The sequence below is a fragment of the Delphinus delphis genome, chromosome 14 (genome assembly GCF_949987515.2).
Source record: "Delphinus delphis chromosome 14, mDelDel1.2, whole genome shotgun sequence".
Lineage (NCBI taxonomy): Eukaryota > Metazoa > Chordata > Mammalia > Artiodactyla > Delphinidae > Delphinus > Delphinus delphis.
The window spans coordinates 13,768,070-13,786,545 of record NC_082696.1 but is presented as its reverse complement, the minus strand read 5'-3'; the positions used below and the strand labels follow the sequence as shown (position 1 = coordinate 13,786,545).

The following is an 18,476-nucleotide window of genomic DNA, read 5'->3' as shown; positions in this document are numbered from 1 at the left end:
CCTTTGCTAAAGCCCACTTAAGGTCCTCCTGATCTTTCACAGTAGTTCTGGTTACAATCACATTGCTGGCATTTTCTAGGACTTTAGTTACAGCTGACTTCAAATTCTGATACTCTCTCATTAAGTCAATAAGTCCACAGCATAGACCCTGGCTGTAATGATTAAGAAAATACATCATTTATTGCCACATATCAGGATAGGGAAGAGTTCCCCCATGATCGGACTTGATATATAACTACATAAGTGTACTCTGATAAATGCTGAAATCAAGGGAAAACCTATTTCCACCTATTGATGTCAAAAGCATTCTGGCCAATCTGACTTAATCCTAATGTCCAAAGTGTTCTCCATGAATGAAGAATCCACCTAGTCATTAAAACAAAATCTGTTAAATTTTTTAAAAAATTATCTGTGATTTAATTACTTCACAGTATGTGAGTTGAGGGGAAGGAAACCCACTCCTCCCCAAAAAAACCCAAAAACCAAAACAAACAAAAACTACTGCTCAATAATTAAAGTACAGGGACTTCCCTGGTGGTGCAGTGGTTAAGAATCCGCCTGCCAATGCAGGGGACACGGGTTCGAGCCCTGGTCCAGGAAGAGCCCACATGCTACGGAATAACTAAGCCCACAAGCCACAACTACTGAGCCCATGTGCCACGACTACTGAAGCCCACGTGCCTCAACTACTGAAGTCCATGCGCCTAGAGCCTGTGCTCCGCAACAGGAAAAGCCACTGCAGTGAGAAGCCCGCGCACCACAGAGAAGAATAGCCCCTGCTCACCGCAACTAGAGAAAGCCCACGCACAGCAACAAAGACCCAAAGCAGCCAAAAATAAATAAATTTATTTTTTAAAAAAATTAAAGTACATATGAGATTTTCTTTTCCATTTTAAGAACACAAATTTTCATTAAATATGAATCCCCCAAGAATCGTCAAAATATAAGAGAGTTTTTGTTCATAAGAGTAAAATGCCTTTGAGCAAACAATTCTTCATCCAGGAATTTTTCAAAAGAAAGAGGTGTGCACTAAGATTTGGGTAAAATTATATCCTTCACACCATTATTTGTAATAGGAGAAAACTTAGAAATAACCCAAATGTTAAAAATAGGCCACTAAGTGAATAAATTGTGATACATTCTTATGATTGAATACTGTGCAACCTATAACAAATCACAATTTAGGAGAATATTTAATAACATGGAATGGAGTTTTTGCAATATGGTTACATTTTTAAAAGCCTATATCAATAGTCTACAGTATATAATATATATATACAATGTATACACATTGTATACATGTATACATAAAAATTAAATATGCATGTTACAGATGCTCATGTATACATAAAATGCTTATGTTATAGGATGCTTATGTATACATAAAAATTAAATATGAATGTTACAGATGCTTTATTTGTAGTCGGCCAAACTGGAAAGATCTCAAATATCCATTAGTTGGTGAATGGATCAACTGTGGTACACCTAGTAAACGGAATGTCATTCAGCTATAAAACTAGATTGGACTCTGTGGATACACATCACAATGTGCATTGAGCTAAGTAAAAGAAGGTTTTTAACCAAGTGCGGTAAAAACTTACGTATACACCAAAAAATGAACATGAGTGTTTAGATATGCTTTATTTACAATTGTCCAGACCGAAAAGAATCCATTTATGTGTGATTCTGAAAAAGATGATACTACAGAGACAGAAAAATGATCAACGGATGCCAGGGATTGGGAGTGAGGGGAGGGATTGATGACAATGAGACATAAGGGAATTTTTTCAGGTGGTAGAACTGTTACTGTGAAATTTGATAGTTGTGATATTTACACAACTGCATGAGTTTCTTAAACTTCTACAGTTTAAGGGTATACACTTAAAAGGATGAATTTTACCATATGTAAAACACACCTCAATTACAAACAAATACAACAAAATGAAAAAGAAAATCAGGGGTTAAGACTCTCCTGGTGGCACTTTGTAACTGTTGACAACTCTGGATTTTAAGCATCAAATTTTGTATGTAATTGTTATCTCAAGACAACTTCCTCAACAAAGTTCTGTAGGACTAAATTTTTAATGTTACTAAACAGACACAGAATACCTAAGTTGGCAAAAGATATTAAACTCCTGATCACACCAACGCAAATCAACAGGCAATGGCCCAATGTCATAAATTAAGTAGAAAGTTAAAAACAAAAACTGAGAAGTTTTTTACTTACTTTTCATGAATTAGTTTTTTGGTGTCATCCCAGGTAACCTCTAAGCGGTTTATCTCCCTGTCGACTTCAGGTGCAAAGACTACATCTTTCTGAGCAATTTGCTTAGCTTTGTCTTTCAGCCAACATAGTTCATGCTCATGAGAATTCAATTCATCTTCTAACTGATTGAAAACTCTCAACCTGCAAATTAAAATGTTATTTTATCATTAATTTACTAAAGGTAGTGAACTAGTATTTCCTTTCCATAAAGCATGCATATTGGTAGCTAGAAAAGCTTTTAACAGAGCAATTCATGTATATCAATGGATAAAGATGTTTTTAAAGTTAACTTTGCATAATTCAGACTGTACCTTAAAAACATTTTAAGTCATTCTTACTATTCACCTTCAAACTGCTATTAAGTTTGTATTCTCTTTCTATTTTGCTTTGGTGGTATAAGAATTTTGACTAGGGCCAACATTGGAGGTAAAGTAGGTGAGTACTTATTGAAAGGTCATTGGTAAGAAATTCTTCTGGGGACTTCCCTGCTGGCGCAGTGGTTAAGAATCTGCCTGCCAATGCAGGGGACATGGGTTCAAGCCCTGGTCTGGGAAGATCCCACATGCCACAGAGCAACTAAGCCTGTGCACTACAACTACTGAGCCTGTGCTCTAGAGCCCGCGAACCACAACTACTGAGCCCGCGCGCCACAACTACTGAAGCCTGCGTGCCTAGAAGGCTCCGCAATGAGAAGCCACCGCAATGAGAAGCCCGTGCACCACCACGAAGAGGAGCCCCCGCTCCCCGAAACCAGAGAAAGCCCACGCACAGCAACGAAGACCCAACACAGCCAAAAATAAAAAGAAATAAAAAAGAAATAAAAAAAAAGAAATTCTTCTGTGCCATGAAGTTCGACTCATATTAATAGTAATATTTAAAAATAAAACTTTACCTACTTTTTGAAAAGATTACCACTAGAAAATGATCATGGGTTTTTTTGGTCCTTAATATATTAATATTTGAGTATTTGTAAAAAAAGTGGTCACAGAGAGGCAGCCACTGACTCTTGTAGTTCTTGCATTCTGGTATAGTGCTGACCATATGCATTATCCCATTTAATTCCCAAGGCAAAGCGGCTAGGAGCAGGCATGATCAAAATAGCTCCATTTTATAAGAAGAGAGGTGATTTGCTCAAGGTCACCCAGTAACACATGAGTATGGTATGACTGGGATTTAATGATCAATAGATTCCAAGCAACATTTTCCGTAGCCTCTGCGCAACCTTGGTGAGGTTCAGTGTTGTGGTACTGACGTGGCTCTCGAGCCCAACCCAGGCCTCCTCCAGCAATTTTAGGATCTCCTGGTCTGCTGGAACCGAGCCTGCGAGGAAGGGCCGTGCAGCACCAACCCTACCGCTCATTTCCTGGCTGAGCCATTTGCTGCTTTGCCACACTTCGCTCGTCCTTCTACCCTTACTCTGGAGGCCCTTTTTCCTTCCCAAATTTTATTCCCTTTTGTAAATTTATTGCTAAGCTAGTCAGATAGCTTATTGCCCATGAGGCATATAACCTCAGGAGTCATTATCACCTAACCAAAGCCTTAGCTTGATGTTTGATTCTGGTTAAAAGGAAGCAAATGGCAATGACTGTGGCAGGGTCAATATAATCTTTATCAATTACGGGCACCTTAGCATGAATGCATTTCTGCTGTTTCTTTGCCCCCTGAAAAATGCAAGAGAAAGCTGAGAAGATGAGTGGGGAGAAGTTCTACTGAGAAGGAAAAAGAAGGTTGAAAAGACCGCTATAGTAAAAAATTACTTCTCAAATTTACTGCAGAAATATAACTTTGACCCCCTAGCTTCTCTGTTAATCTCACCTGACAAAACCCCGACTTTGCTTAAACCCACTTCTCTGCATTCTCCACACCTCTAAGCAAACAGCTAAAAGTAGTGGGGGAGAACCACTTTGCCAGGCTGTTTGGTTCCCCTTCAAGTGAATGAATACAAATCTCAAATGGCAGCTTATCACTTACCAAGCACCAGAGGCTTCATCCCCATTTTTCCCTACGTTTTCTCCCCACAACTTCCTGTCACTCACTCTCAACTAAGGACCTCACTCCAGTCCTTTCTGAGAGGCTAGAAGCCACCGGGAAAAATCACCTCATATTTTACCACCAGAAATACAAATCTACTTCACTTTCTTTCTCCTCTGCCTTTCATTCTTGTTACAGAAGATGAGTCCCTTCTTCTATCAGTTAAAAACTGCTTAAAAATAGATGATATGATCAATATACTCTATGGTAAATAAGAGTGGCTTATATATACCTCTTAGGGAAGTCCTTAAGGAAAACAAGGAAATTTTAGTACTTCTTAAGTGTTAAAATAGTCACTAATTTTATCCTCAAAATATTTTTTTTTTGGCCACGAGGCATGCTGGATCTCAGTTCCCCGACCAGGGATCGAACCCATGCCCCTGCAGTGGAAGTACAGAGTCCTAATCGCTGGACCGCCAGGGAAGTCCCCTCAAAATACTTTTAAAATAAGTAGCTAAATCTGGTACTATTATAGTTTTGCACAAGAATTCATTCCAGACCAAATAAAAAGTACACGAGACAACCGGCTTCCACGCAGTTTCCATTCACCTCTGTTGAAGCGCTTGGCGGGTTAGTTCTTTCAGCTGCTCTCTGTCAGTCCTTTCTTCGATGTCCTCAATGCTTTTCAGCAACTCCTCTTTCTGCTCTTGGAAGGCTTTCTTCAATACTGCCAGGGCGTCTGCCTCACTCTGCTTGGTTCCCAGAAGGTTCTGGATCCTCTCTAATTCAAAGCAGAGATGATCAGCCGTAGTTCTGCAGGAAGTCCTCTGCTCAGAACTTCCACGTTTGAGATGGTATTGGGCTTTGGTAAGAAGGCCATCAAGGCTGACGGCAGCAGCTTCTAATGCTTTCACATCTCGGATAGCATCCTTGAGGTCCCTTTCTAATAAGTCAGACTGTTTCTTATTCATACTGTGGGTTGCTTCCACTGTTTGCCTCAGCCGGTGGAGAACCTCTGACAGAGAGGCATGGCCCTGCAGGAATTCTGCCAAGTGGGAGAGGGCAAGCTCCCGTCTCTCCACGACCTGGCTGGCCTCCTCAAACAGCTGGTAGCAGTCCTCCGCTTTCCCCTGGAGGAGGTGAAGGTCCTCAGCGCGGCCCAGAGCACCCAGCTTCGCTAGGTGACCCTGCAGACTCTGCAATTCTCCCTTTTTGCTCTCTACTTCTGCTGCATGGTCCTGGAAGAGGAGAGAGTTAGTTATTGACTCCCCAGATACACTGTTTTACCGACACAGATATCGTCAGGATTTGTGATGTCAAGATACATTTTAAATGCAATGGACGGCATAAAGGTCAACTATGGCAAACCCTGTAGAAACAGTTTTTAAATTTCTTTTGTTTTGCTTTATCTACATATTTCACGTAAAGCATAACTCTCATTTGGAACTAATTCATTCCATGGAAAATAATTTCTTTGTGGATAGAAATAGTTAAAAGAAATTATAGATATATATAATTATATACATATGTGTGTGTATACATACATCATACATATATGTATATATCTTTTAAAATCTTCCAAATATTTGATTTATTTTAACTATACATATGCCTACAATATAACTAAAATATATATAGAATTAGTTCTATTTTAGAATTAATTTTAATTTAGAATTATTAATATATGGAATTAGCTCTATTATATATAAGGCATGTTAAATATTTACATTGTAAATATTATAGTAATATATTTATATACAAATTATAGTAGTTATATATTAGAGCTAAGCTCTATTATATATAATACATACATTTAAATTTTACATATTATAATAATTTATTTATATACAAATTACAATATTTATGTATATATTAGAGCTAATTTTAACAGTTTGTAGGGAAGGAGTGTAAGCAACAGATGAACATTAACACCTGTTCAGAGGTAGTGAATAAGGCAGGTAGAAACCTGCACAAGTTTTAGCTGCCTTCTTTTTAAACAGATGTAGATTAACCAGGGTGAGCCTGTTGTATAGGAAATTCGGCTAGCTGTCAATAAATCTGGCTTAAAATCCAGCAGAGATTTGCCAACGATCTCAGCATGGTTCCCATTAAAGACAAATCATCATCTGTCTTGATCTTGACCACAGTGGCCTAAATCTTCTCCTCAGCTTGACTCCTAAACTTTTGAGGGCTTCTTTGAGCATTTACGTTAGAAAATTTACAAATCCACTGTCTGCTCCTTTGCGGTGTGAAGTTTTTTAAAACCTCTGTCCAGCTTTACAACTCAGAATATCTTTCTCAAGGACGGGGGAGCCATCCCTTTGAAATGTAAGTCGTTAAGTAAGACAGCATCCCTGACTCCTAACAGGAATATATGAGGAAGTACTTTTCCTTTGGGTAAAACCAATTAGCAAACCCAGCGCAGAGTCAGCACTCAATAAATATTAAGTGTTTCATTAGTAAATATTGTTATAAGCTTACTACGTAGCTTATCTCCGACTATCCCAATGCTTGATGGTCAGTATCTGATTTTTTAAATGTTTTATTTTTTGATGCCTGGATAGATATTATGTATAAATTATAAATAAGGAAAATAAATCGTAAATTTTAAATAACTTTCAGGCTAAAGAGTAATTCAGAAAAACTCTACCATTAAAGCATTGGAATTCAGTAGGAGTTTTCAGCATTGGAACAAAGCAAACGAAGCTAAAAAAAGGAACGTTCTTATCACTTCACCCTACAAATCATTTGCTCCCCTTTGAAGGAACAGGGTCTTAAGGTGGTTGCCTGTTTTATCTGAAGTAGCTTTATCTGTTTGTCTGTATAACACATTGCCTGGACCCATATGCTCAATTATTTAAACATTTGCATATTAATAAGAAGTTAAATTGCTGTCAAGTGTTTTTTTTTAATGTCGCATCCCTTTATAATTCAAGAGCTCTCTCTTACAAATAAATTCTTCAGTCTTAAAAGAATGCACTTCACCTTGTGTCGGGTACGAGCCGCTTGATGGTCCATTATGCTTATCTCAGAAGTCATCTGTAATTCACTGAGGAACAGCTTAATCCAGACAGAAAAGGAAAGCAGCAGTTCATCAAATTGCTGGTGTTCAGCGACCACAGACTGAAGAAAGTTAATCCTATGTACAGAAAGGTGTTGAAGTTAAAATGCCCCACAGCTGGACAGAATGATGATACGTTTTTTGGAATAAGCTTAACCAAGGGCAAAAGCAGTGTTGTCATACACGGACAGACCAGAACTCTTGATGTTTTCTACTTCTCAAACCCCGTTTCTCTCACACTTTTCCTGTCTCAGTTAATGTGACCACCATCCACCCAGATGGTCCTACGCGTCACCCTTCGTCCCTCCATTTCTTTACCACCACATCTGCTCTGCGCTGATCCTGTGAGCGCCCCCATCACGGTACGTTCTGTGCTCTTCTCTCCGCTTCTACATTCTGGTCTAACTCTCTTCATCTGTCGCCTTGCCTCCAACTGCTGCCACGCTGGCCTCCTTCCTGCCACCGTGGCCTCCCTTCAATCCACGTTGTAGGTAAAAGCCAGCAATGACCTTAATGTAATCAGAACGTTCTCTGCCAAGCTTAGACACGGGGGCAATTTCCTGTTGCACATAGGAAGGCAAAACTCCAAAACTCCTACTGTGGCCTACGAAGGATCCCACGTAATCAACTCCTGCGCCCCCATCTGATACAGCGAGGCCTCACACTGCCCCCATCTCTGTTTCCCCAATATCCCAGCTCACTACTGTCTTAGAGACTTTTGGCTCCCCCTGCCTGTATCCTTTGCCCCCAAAGTACCATGAATCTGCTTCCTACACAGCATCTGGATCTTAATAGATGTCACGTCCCCTGAGATGTGGCTTGGCCACCCAATCTACGGTCCCTGACATATAACCCCATTTTGTTGTTTTCATATTACTGAACACCACCGGAAACAGTCTTGTTCATTCATTTGATTAATGATACATTTATCCTCTTCCTCACTGAATAAGAGATTGGACTTTACTTGCTTTGCTTACTGCTATATCCTTAGTACCAAGAATGGTGCCTGGGATAGGGTCAGGGATCAATCACTGCTTGTGTAATAAATTAGATGGATAAACAATAGGTGATCTGAGGTCAGAGTCCAAAGCTGGCATTAAGAATAATACCTTAATCAAATATTAATATTTGTTACAATGGCTCATATCCAAAGTTCAACTTTTTAAATAGACTTTCATGTTTTAATCCTTACAAAACCTTCTACACATTATCTTTACAAGCATATACTATATTTTTAATGCTTTTATACATTTGTATCATTTTAAAACCCTTTACTTTCCCTCTGGGAGACAGGCAGAAGGCAGATCCTCCTCTATTTTACAAAAAATTACTCATCTTTCAAGAGTTTGGCACCAAAACCTTTTGTCAGCCTTTCATGAACCCATTCAAATGTCCTTTCTTTTTGTTCCCATAATATCCTGTGCTCACCTCTCATTGGATTTCTTGTTATGCCCATGCTGATCTCTAAAACAGTCGAGGTCAGGTTTTATTTATTTTTACGGTTTCAATTTCTGATATGGTGCCTTGTACTCAACAGGTACCCAATAAACATTTGCTAATTGAATGAATGAATGAATAGACAATGGAACAAATACAAGTTCCACAGAGGTGAAGAGCAGAACTCTGTTTACTGTTGCTATAACCCCAGCACTCAGAAGAGTGCAATACTCATTGTAAAAACTCAGTAAATATTTGCTGAATAAATAAATTAAAAATTGACTAGAAAGGTTAAATGCCTTATTCAAGATTACATGGGCAATCAATACCAATTTAAGTCAAAAATTTGTTTTCTGGCATCTTAGAAAGGAATAAATGTCAATTGTTAATCATCTAGTCAATTAACATTTAATCCATTTTTGTCTCCTTTTAATATAATAATAATTTCCCTGCTCTCTACAAAGATCTATATAGAAATGAAATGGGAAAAAAAACACATATCCTCTGTTGAGAAATAACATGTGAGGCAAAATTTTAATTACCTTTTTTCTCCTGTACATAAACAGCTTGGGCAATAATAATACAAACCCAAGTAATCCTCTGCTCTTCAATATTATTCAGCTAATTTGATCATCTGCCCGGATTGCAAGACTAAAATTTTGAATTGCGGTTCATTAGAAATACTAATTATGAAGCACTTTGATTTTTAAAATGACGAATAAAGTAGTTTTCTTCCCTTCTATAATTATGCCCTGAATAATTGGGTTAAATAAAGTAAACAAAGCTAGGCTTTCTTAATTTATATGCTCACCATTGAAAATAATGAACAATACTAGAAGCTTTTTTTGAAACCAAACCTTTTGCTAATTATCTGAGGCAGGTCTCTCCATCTCTCATCCAGGTGCTCCAAATGTAGTTTCATCATTTTCACATCATCTTGGGAGGCCACTGAGAACAGGGATTCCTTTAGCTGCAATAGGTCGCTGTAGTTTGAGGCCTGGGATACAATTTCATTTTGCAGCCCCTGAGAAAAAACAGAATGGATTACAGATCTCATCCCAATGAGACTGACCAGGAAGGACCATGTGACACAGGTGGTTGCTATCCAAAGGCTTTGTGTTCTTGCAAAACGGAGGTCATTGGAACCAGGCTAAAAAGGGTTTTTATCCCTTGGTCTAGAAATGGATCCACTTAACCTCTAATGCAACATTAAAAATGCTGCTGAAACCTGAATTAGCTTCCCAGTGCCTGGGTTATATTAAGTTAGGCAAATTTAGGAGCTGTAGAATTTCTTTCAGAATAAAGAAACTGAGTAGGTGAGAAGAATCAAAGAAAAACTGTTGCTGAAGAAAAACAAAGCATATCTAACAATGACAGAGGTACAATGCTAGGTACTGGGAACACAGTGTGTCTCTCTGTTTAGAGACTACATTAGGCCAAACCAGGGAACTTAAAGGGTCTTCATTTTACTTTCGTGCAACAGAACTACTCATTTTTAAATCAGGCAATGAATCTCTTAGGTGATGTGAGTGGTGCATAAAAGCTGTGGTCCCTACCTAATAAGAGATAAAAGATAAGCACTATATAGACAGCTGTAGCCCGGCACATAGTTGATGCTTGTCAAAATGTTTTCTTTCCCCTCCCTAGTGAGGCCACATGTGTGATACAAGCAAAATCGCTACAGGTATCAGAGGGAGGAGTACACAGCCTATGGACAACAGGAAAGACCTCAAAGGAGAGCCAGGACTTACGCTGAGCTGGAGGAAGACACAGGCCAGGAGGTGGGAATGTACAAGGAACGTTCAGACCATGGGAGGGAGGCAGCTTGGCTGACACAGTGCCTGGATGGGGGCCAATCTTGGTCCTCTAATTTGTATAGCACTGTTTTCCACACAGAGACACGTAGGAATACAGTTGTATTTTGTTTATTTATTTATTTACTGATTTACTTATTTATTTATGGCTGCTTTGAGTCTTTGTTGCTGCGCGCGGGCTTTCTCTAGTTGCGGAGAGCGGGGGCTACCCTTCGTTGCAGTGCACGGGCTTCTCATCGCCGTGGCTTCTTGTTGCAGAGCATGGGCTCTAGGTACGCGAGCTTCCACAGTTGTGGCTCACGGGCTCTAGAGCACAGGCTCAGTAGTTGTGGCACACGGGCTTAGTTGCTCCGCGGCATGTGGGATCTTCCTGGACCAGGGCTCGAACCCGTCTCCCCTGCATTGGCAGGCGGATTCTTAACCACTGCGCCACCAGGGAAGTCCAGGAATACAGTTTTATATGGGCAGATATCTTTGTATCATTTTTAAGAAAAGGAGCTATGACTTCCCTTCTTAGAACAGCCCACAATGCATTTATAAGAAGATAAACACTGGATTGTGGACTGAGGGTTGCCCTTTATCCTCAGGCAGGACAGTCACTGGAGGTTTCTGAGCAGGGACTTTTTGGGAGATTAATGCAGAACATTAGTGTTTGATAAACTAGAAAGGCAGGAGAACCAAGAGTGTGAGAAACCCTCAAAGTCGAGGTAGGAGAACATCTGAAGATGGGGGGACAGGATCAGATGCTACAGACATGCTCTGATGGAGTTTTTAGAGAAGCAATTATGAAAACTAAAAGAACTAGTTTCCTCTTAAACATTTTGTAAAAGGTAATGGGAGAAAGTTGGGGTGTAAATCTGTTACACAATAAATATCTTTTGTGAAGCAATATTGCCTGTTGAATTTTCTGGCACAGATAGCATTGCTTAAAGCAAGTCATTAATCTCCAGAAATCAGTAACATTGTCTGTAGTTTCAGTAATACTTAAAGATTATTTTAAGTATAAAATGTTGGCTTCTTCAAGAATGTAATAAGCTAGTATTCTTTGTCTTTCTATCTTCTGCATTTGTGTTTATTCATTTTATGATGTCTTGTTTGAAAATAATCATTACTGTGACTTTTTTATTACCCCAAATTCATACAAATGCAAAAGTAGAAGGAATACAGCTATTACCCAACTTCAAAAATTATTCACTGATGGTCAACCTTGTTTCATCTATGTTTCTACCCATTTCTCCTTCAACTCCCCTGCCAATAATTTGCATTCAAGTGCCAGACATTATGTTACAGGATTTTCTAATACATCATGGAAACTTATCATCACAAAGTTCACCATGACTTTGTCTTTCAGGTCAGGGCTGCTCTTCTTTGCAGGACCATGAAACGAAAACAAGAAGTTAAGTTGCAGAAGGGATTTCGTACTTGATTTTGTTTTACAACGCAACCATAACAAAGAGCATTTCATTTTCCTCTCACTTCCTTGAACTTGCCTGTACTAATTGAAGTTCATTCTCCACCTTGACTCTGTCTGCAGAAATGTTGGCTTCTGGGGGACTGGCTATAGCTTCACATCGCTCTAACCAAGTCAAAAACGTAGACAGTTCTTTCTCTAGCCTACACAAAGCAGAGATAAGAAACAAATTCATGCAAAATTATCATACTTGAAAACTTTTCTGAAGTTGAGGGGTTCAACAGTAACCATTATAAATACCACAGTGTCTGTTGTCTTTTTCTAGACGTGAAGGTGGAAAAACCACTCCTTTCATGTTTGTGTATGAACTTGCACATGTGTTTAGATGTGTGCAATGTGTAAAGATACTCATACATCCCCTCCACAATCAGGGATCTTCATCTTATAATGAAGATCAATGTCTTCCCACGGTAGGCACATGAGCTGATGAGTTTTACATGTGGGATGATCATGTCCCATCACTTAAAGTCCAGAATTTCCTAGTTAGGAGTAGCTATTGAAACCCTGGCTGCCAACTGGAGAAGGAAGGCTGCTCACCTCTGCCAGTGGGCCAGCAGCTTCTCGAGCACAATCTGTCTCTCCTTAGTCTGACGCAGCAAACACTCATAGTTCTGCTTCAGGGCTGCAGCCTCCTGGATGGAGGAGTCTCTGTGAGAGACCTTGCGGGCGCTGGCTGACAGGGCAGCCACCGTGCTGGTCAGTGATTCCAGGGCCTGACAGAGATCCTGATGTGAGAGCAAAAGAGTTCCATGAATGCATAGCATCAAGAAAGGAGACCTACGTTTTTCTTTGAGACCCGTTATCACCAAACGTTTTCGCAAAGGCATAATAAACAGCAGTGGTACTAAAATATGTCTCTGCCCATGATTTTCAGCAAAAAAAATTCTCTGCCCATGATTTTCAGCGAGACATAGTGGAAGTGACAAGCAAGTTACTTCATAAATGCAGAAGTCAAAGGTGAGAATGGAGAGACTATTCCCCAAATAAGAATTTGTTGCTGTTTACTGAATAATTACAACTTTCCCTTAGGATTTAGATAATTTGTGAAATTTGTTATTCATGTTATACCAAATATATTTTTAAAAACCCTACTCCTAATTTATAAGAGCTACATGCAACATGCTATAATTTTATTAAAAAAATATATGGGAAGTTATGGCTGGCATAGCTGCCGTCAGGAATCCATGATAAGAACAATTAGGGAACCTGAGAATGTGGCAGGCACTGTGTTATGTACATTATATATATTATCTCATTTAATCTTCATAAGAACCATAAGAGGTATGTTCTTTCATTTGCCCCCATTTTACAGATCAGAAAATCAAGATAGAGAAAAATAACTTGCTTTAGGAAATCCAAATATTAGAAACATATAATATTATCCTCTCTGGTACTCAATTGTTAACTTAGTTGTCTATTAAAATAATTCTATCCAATCTAATTTTCCTACTTTTCCTCATTTGGGGGTTCTTCTTTTAAAAATTACATAAGTAACACAATAATGCATTCTTATGATAAATATTCAAACAATATAAATTCCACTTTCTCTTCCACTTGTGCTTTTGTCAACCGTTTGCTATTACTGTGGCCCCTTTCTCTGTATTTGTGCATGCATGCACACCTAATAGGGATTATATATATATATATTTTTTTCTGGTTTATTAATTAACACACTTCTTTTGAGTATTTCTTTGTGCATGATTCTCTTGCTTTGCTCCTTCCTCTGAATTCTTCCAGAGGCATCTATTGCTTTGCAAAATATCTCACAGTGGTTACCCGTTCAGGGACCAGATCAAAAAAGCTAGCCATTGTGGAAAAGATCAGTGAGGACATGATCTTTGCACATCTGAGTGTAGTGGGTTAGTATCTGAAATCTGCTATGCAAATGTATACGTATTTTTCTGCACATTTTTTATAATGTTGGCAAGAGGTAATGGGGCTTATTACAGCTATAATCTGAAAAAGTTACATGTTCTAATTATGAGAGAGAAATATATCTTAAATGACTACTCTTTAAATACATTTTAAATGAAAACTTATTTGCACAGTTGTATTTCTTGTGTTATATGAAGTGACTATGTTTGATCTATATTATTCCTCAAGTAACATACAATTTTTTTCAATTTTAACTCTAATAAAAATATTTACTGTTTTCCTTTCAAGCAGGAATTATCACATTTCTGAGTAGATAAATAAGAAGAAACGTTGAAACATGCTCTTACCATATGTTCTTGGAGAACTTTGTATGTTTCTGTAGCTGAAGAACATATTTTAATTGGATCAGCAAGTTTATCTTCAAATTCAGACAGAGTCTGCTGGATCTAAAACATTGGTAATATATAAAAATGATGATGGGGAAAACATACATCAAGGCAGAGAAGGTTACTGGGGAAACAGCATGCCTATCTTTTTTGGATAACGTTCAGTGTGATGATAAAATCTATTTTTTAAAAAAAACCCAAATCAATGTGTTCCACTATTTGAGAGAAATATAATTAAGACTTAATACCTATCTGAACACAATATATAATGGCATTTTTATATTCTCTGAAAAAAGGTTACATATAAATTACAAACTCAGTCATCACTGACAACTTGGTAAATAATTGGCAAATTGTGTCTTTTCCTTATTCCATTATTTCTGGACAATTTATAAAATGCAATGTGAAATAGGTAACTTTAGCATGCAAGGACCAATTGTTACCTTTTTAAGATTCTCTTCAAACTTTTGCTGCTGAGATAAATGTCCCAGGATTGTTCCTTCCAGACTCTGTGCATGTTCTCGGAGTTCTTCCCAGTATCTTATTATCTGTGTTAACTTGGCTTTGATTCGAGCAGATTCTCCAGTGGTAATAAATTGAGCAAAAGACTGAGCTGCTTCTTCTAGTCCTGTAATGCTGCTGATCTTACTTTCTATTTCCTGAATCGTGACCTAATGTTTAAAACAAGAAAAATGACAATGTAGGCTGAGCAAGCCTGCCTTCCTGAAATGATATAATCATCTGCAGAGAGAGAAAATCAGCAGAATTTTTCCTTAACTGACATTTCAACGTACTTGCACCATTAGAAAGCAGCTAGCTACAAACAAACGCCATGTGTTTCCTGACCTCGTTTGGGGAGGATAGGTATGCAGACAATGTCTGAAAAATACAAACTGGTGGTGGTCATACTCGCTGGATGGAGAATAAGGAGAAAAGGCCACCCCTGCTCACAGTGAAGCAAGAACATTTCCCTGGAACTCTTACAATCTCTCTGAAGGTACAGAGAATTCTCTGCTTATCCTATGAGTCAAGAGTTTTGACCAACTGGTCTGGGAAGTAGTATGTTCCCAAACACATAGGAATGCTAATATTGGCATTCATTTAATTTTCCTAAAATGAAGCTATTTCATATTTTACCTAACTAAAAGCTTTTCTGATTCTGCTCCTACCTAAACCCAGTCTTTTCATATTTATCAACTATACTTTATGCCAATGGTTTCCAAATTTGGAATACATTAGGGTCTCCTGGCTCCAACCTCAGGGAGTCAGACTCCCTGGGTCTCAGGCAGGGCCCACTTCGCAGCTCTGACAACTTCCCAGGTGATGCACTGCTGCTGACCCAGAAAATCCACTTGGGGAACCACCACTGTATTCACTAGCTGCAGACTCTACAGTAAGGAGCCTACAGACTATGATTTCCATTTGGGGCAGGAGGACATTTTACCTATTAGCCAACCCAAGAAAAGTACTGAAAGTGGGCACATGTGCGTGCGTGTGCGTGCGCGTGTGTTGGGGGGGGCCTCTTATAAACAGAGGTTTATTTATTTATAAGAGAAGAAAAACTGTTTCTCTGAGAAAAAGAGCCAAACCATTCAATCAAAATAAAGCCAAAAATTCAGACAAGTCTCAGTTTCAAATAATTTAAATAGAAAATACTGTTACCCTAGAAAAAATAAATGTGTGACTTCTGTCTAGATGAGACAACAGAGTCAGAAACAACTTCTGTTTAGATAAGACTCTTGGAAATAGCTGGCATCAGATTAGAGCCAGTTACACATCAGCTGTTTGTTTTTATTTTTCATATTCATGACTATAGTGGTATATCTGATAGATATTTGTTGTTTGAGCATTAATACAATCTTTCTTTGTTTTGCTGTTTTTTAAGATGACTTTTTTTGGAAAAATTACTCATAATTCAACAAATGTATTTTGAGTTTTTTATGTGCTAAGAGTTGTTCTAGGTGCTTCCAACACCTCAGTGAAACCATCTTAGTTAAGATCAAAGTTCTTAGTTCTTAGAGTAATGTATACCATTAACAAATTCATAGATGCAAACTATATAATTATATTGTTGGATTGTGGCAGGAAAGATTTCCAATCCACGAAGAGAAGATGGAAGAGGAACCCAGTGTATGTTCTTATCGTTTGTGAGTTATCAATTAGGAATAAGAAATTAGTCAATTTGGAATAGCATGTAATAAAGAACAAAAATGGGCTTATAGGTAAGTATCTTCACAACAACACTCAAATGCTTCATTAATTTTAATCCTAAGAGTTTGAAGTGAAAATACTATGACAAGTGTTAACATATTTTGAATATTTCCTATAATGTAATCTTCTGTTTGGAAATAGAAAGGGAACCTATGAGCCTCAACTCCACAGTACGGTGTATTCAACTCTATCTTTGCTTATTTCTAGCAAATATATTTTTCCTGATACTCATATTCATTTTTAGATAGTTTTCAAAGTGTCATATTGGAATATTAAAATGTATTTCAGCCTGACGGCATGGAAATCCACAACTGAATGTTTATATACTTAAAAATAAAATAATCATTTTGTTTCTTAAAAGCAATGTGATGACATTTGATCACTGACATATTTCAGAAGTTCTGGAATTAAGGTTTAAGAAAATAGAAAAATGAATTAGAGGAAGGATAAACAAGTTCAAGGGTGCATGTCAAAAATTTCTGAAGGAAGCATGTTGAGACAAAACTATTTCAATGCGCTATTCTTTGTTTTCTTAGAATTAAACGGCAACTTTTAAAAACAGTTTTAAAGATTAAACATATTTCATTCTTTAATGGCTGGGCATCTGTTTTGCCTAGTATATCACACAAGACATAAGCTAGACTGCATACACCAGACTCCATGTATCCTTGATTGCAGAAGATGTGATAGGCAATCTGCACAGCTTGTAATCTTAGCTAAACAATATTGCATCCTCCCACTGTGCACATGGCAATGACTTGTTCTGAGTCGTAATGGGAAACATTCCCTCACCTTGGTATTTATTTTACTATATTTAATCGAATGAAATGGCAAAGGGTTTTCCCACTCCAAAAAAATTGAGCTGAGTTAGAAAAAGAAGCGGTTGAACTGTGAAAATGCGTTGTGTAAAAATAGCATAAAAGAAAGAGAAATGAACATTCAGAATTCATTTCTTTCAGCCCATTTTTTTTCTTAAGCTACTTGAATGAAATGGACGATGACAGTCTAGGTACTTGGTTATTTTAGAACTGGAGGATAACATATCAGAGCGTCTCAGTCCATGCCCCCAAGGGCATCATAAATGCCAGCAATAGATCGATGGAATCTGATGGCTTCACGTGAAGAAAGTAATTTCTCCAACCCCTCCTTGTGGCTGGTGAGGGTAAATGCCACCGATACTTGAGCTAGACGTTTAGAATAGTTCTTAAAAATAAGGTTGTAGACGATGAACACATTTCATGGCGTATAAATCCATCAACAGGGCACTCTAATGGGGTTAATTCAAAATCAAGGAAAAGAATAATGTAACCATAAAAACATTTTAATGATATTGCACACAATAATGACTTTGAATGCATAAGCCAGACAATATTAATACATAATTCCATCTGTTAAGTGTTGCCCAGTGTCACTCAAGACCTTTTAGCTCAGCATTTTGTGTGAAGTTAATTTTAATAGAGTCACATAGCAATGACAGATTTGTTCTGGGGACAAACAGCATTTGATGAAATGTAAGAAAGGTGCTCTTAAAACCTAGACATGGATTATAAATGTAACTTGTGAGCAGGTCACCTTAATTTGGTTGATTTGTGTGTCCATGGCAGATGACGAAGTTTCCAAGTCATTGAGTTCTTTTTCTTTCTCAGTTATCCAGACGGACAGGGTCTCAAAATTAGTGCCAAAATGATTCCACTTGTTTTTCACCATTTCCATGGTTTTAATACTAAAATTAACCAAATTAAGTAAATAAAATGCAGTATCTTAATAGAGAAAAACAATACATTTTCCTTTAAATCACCAGGTGAAAAGATAGTGAAGACATCTGTGACCACATCAAAGCTGAAACTATTAGAACAGGGGGAAAAAAATGCACATTTGATCTGAGTTAGTCAGTCCTCAAGTATTCCTGTCTCTTCTGAGAATGAGGTAGCACTAAGCTATGTTATGGATGGAACTGTGCTTTGAACAAAATATTGCTGGGTCC

At 38.0% G+C, this 18,476-nt stretch overlaps 1 protein-coding gene across 15 annotated transcripts in view; it reads right to left on the bottom strand.

Moving 5' to 3' along the window:
• SYNE1 (spectrin repeat containing nuclear envelope protein 1) overlaps positions 1 to 18,476 on the bottom strand; it is a 464,275-nt gene that overhangs the window by 263,898 nt on the left and 181,901 nt on the right. For all 15 annotated transcript variants that reach the window (XM_060029753.1, XM_060029751.1, XM_060029760.1 and 12 more), the window contains 10 exons: positions 18,065 to 18,215; positions 14,725 to 14,952; positions 14,243 to 14,341; positions 12,558 to 12,745; positions 12,040 to 12,163; positions 9,593 to 9,759; positions 7,223 to 7,376; positions 4,847 to 5,475; positions 2,228 to 2,407; positions 2 to 152 (listed from right to left, as the gene is read on the bottom strand). In XM_060029753.1, the coding sequence (XP_059885736.1) occupies positions 2 to 152; positions 2,228 to 2,407; positions 4,847 to 5,475; positions 7,223 to 7,376; positions 9,593 to 9,759; positions 12,040 to 12,163; positions 12,558 to 12,745; positions 14,243 to 14,341; positions 14,725 to 14,952; positions 18,065 to 18,215 (2,071 nt within the window). The remainder of the gene's footprint in view (position 1; positions 153 to 2,227; positions 2,408 to 4,846; positions 5,476 to 7,222; positions 7,377 to 9,592; positions 9,760 to 12,039; positions 12,164 to 12,557; positions 12,746 to 14,242; positions 14,342 to 14,724; positions 14,953 to 18,064; positions 18,216 to 18,476) is intronic.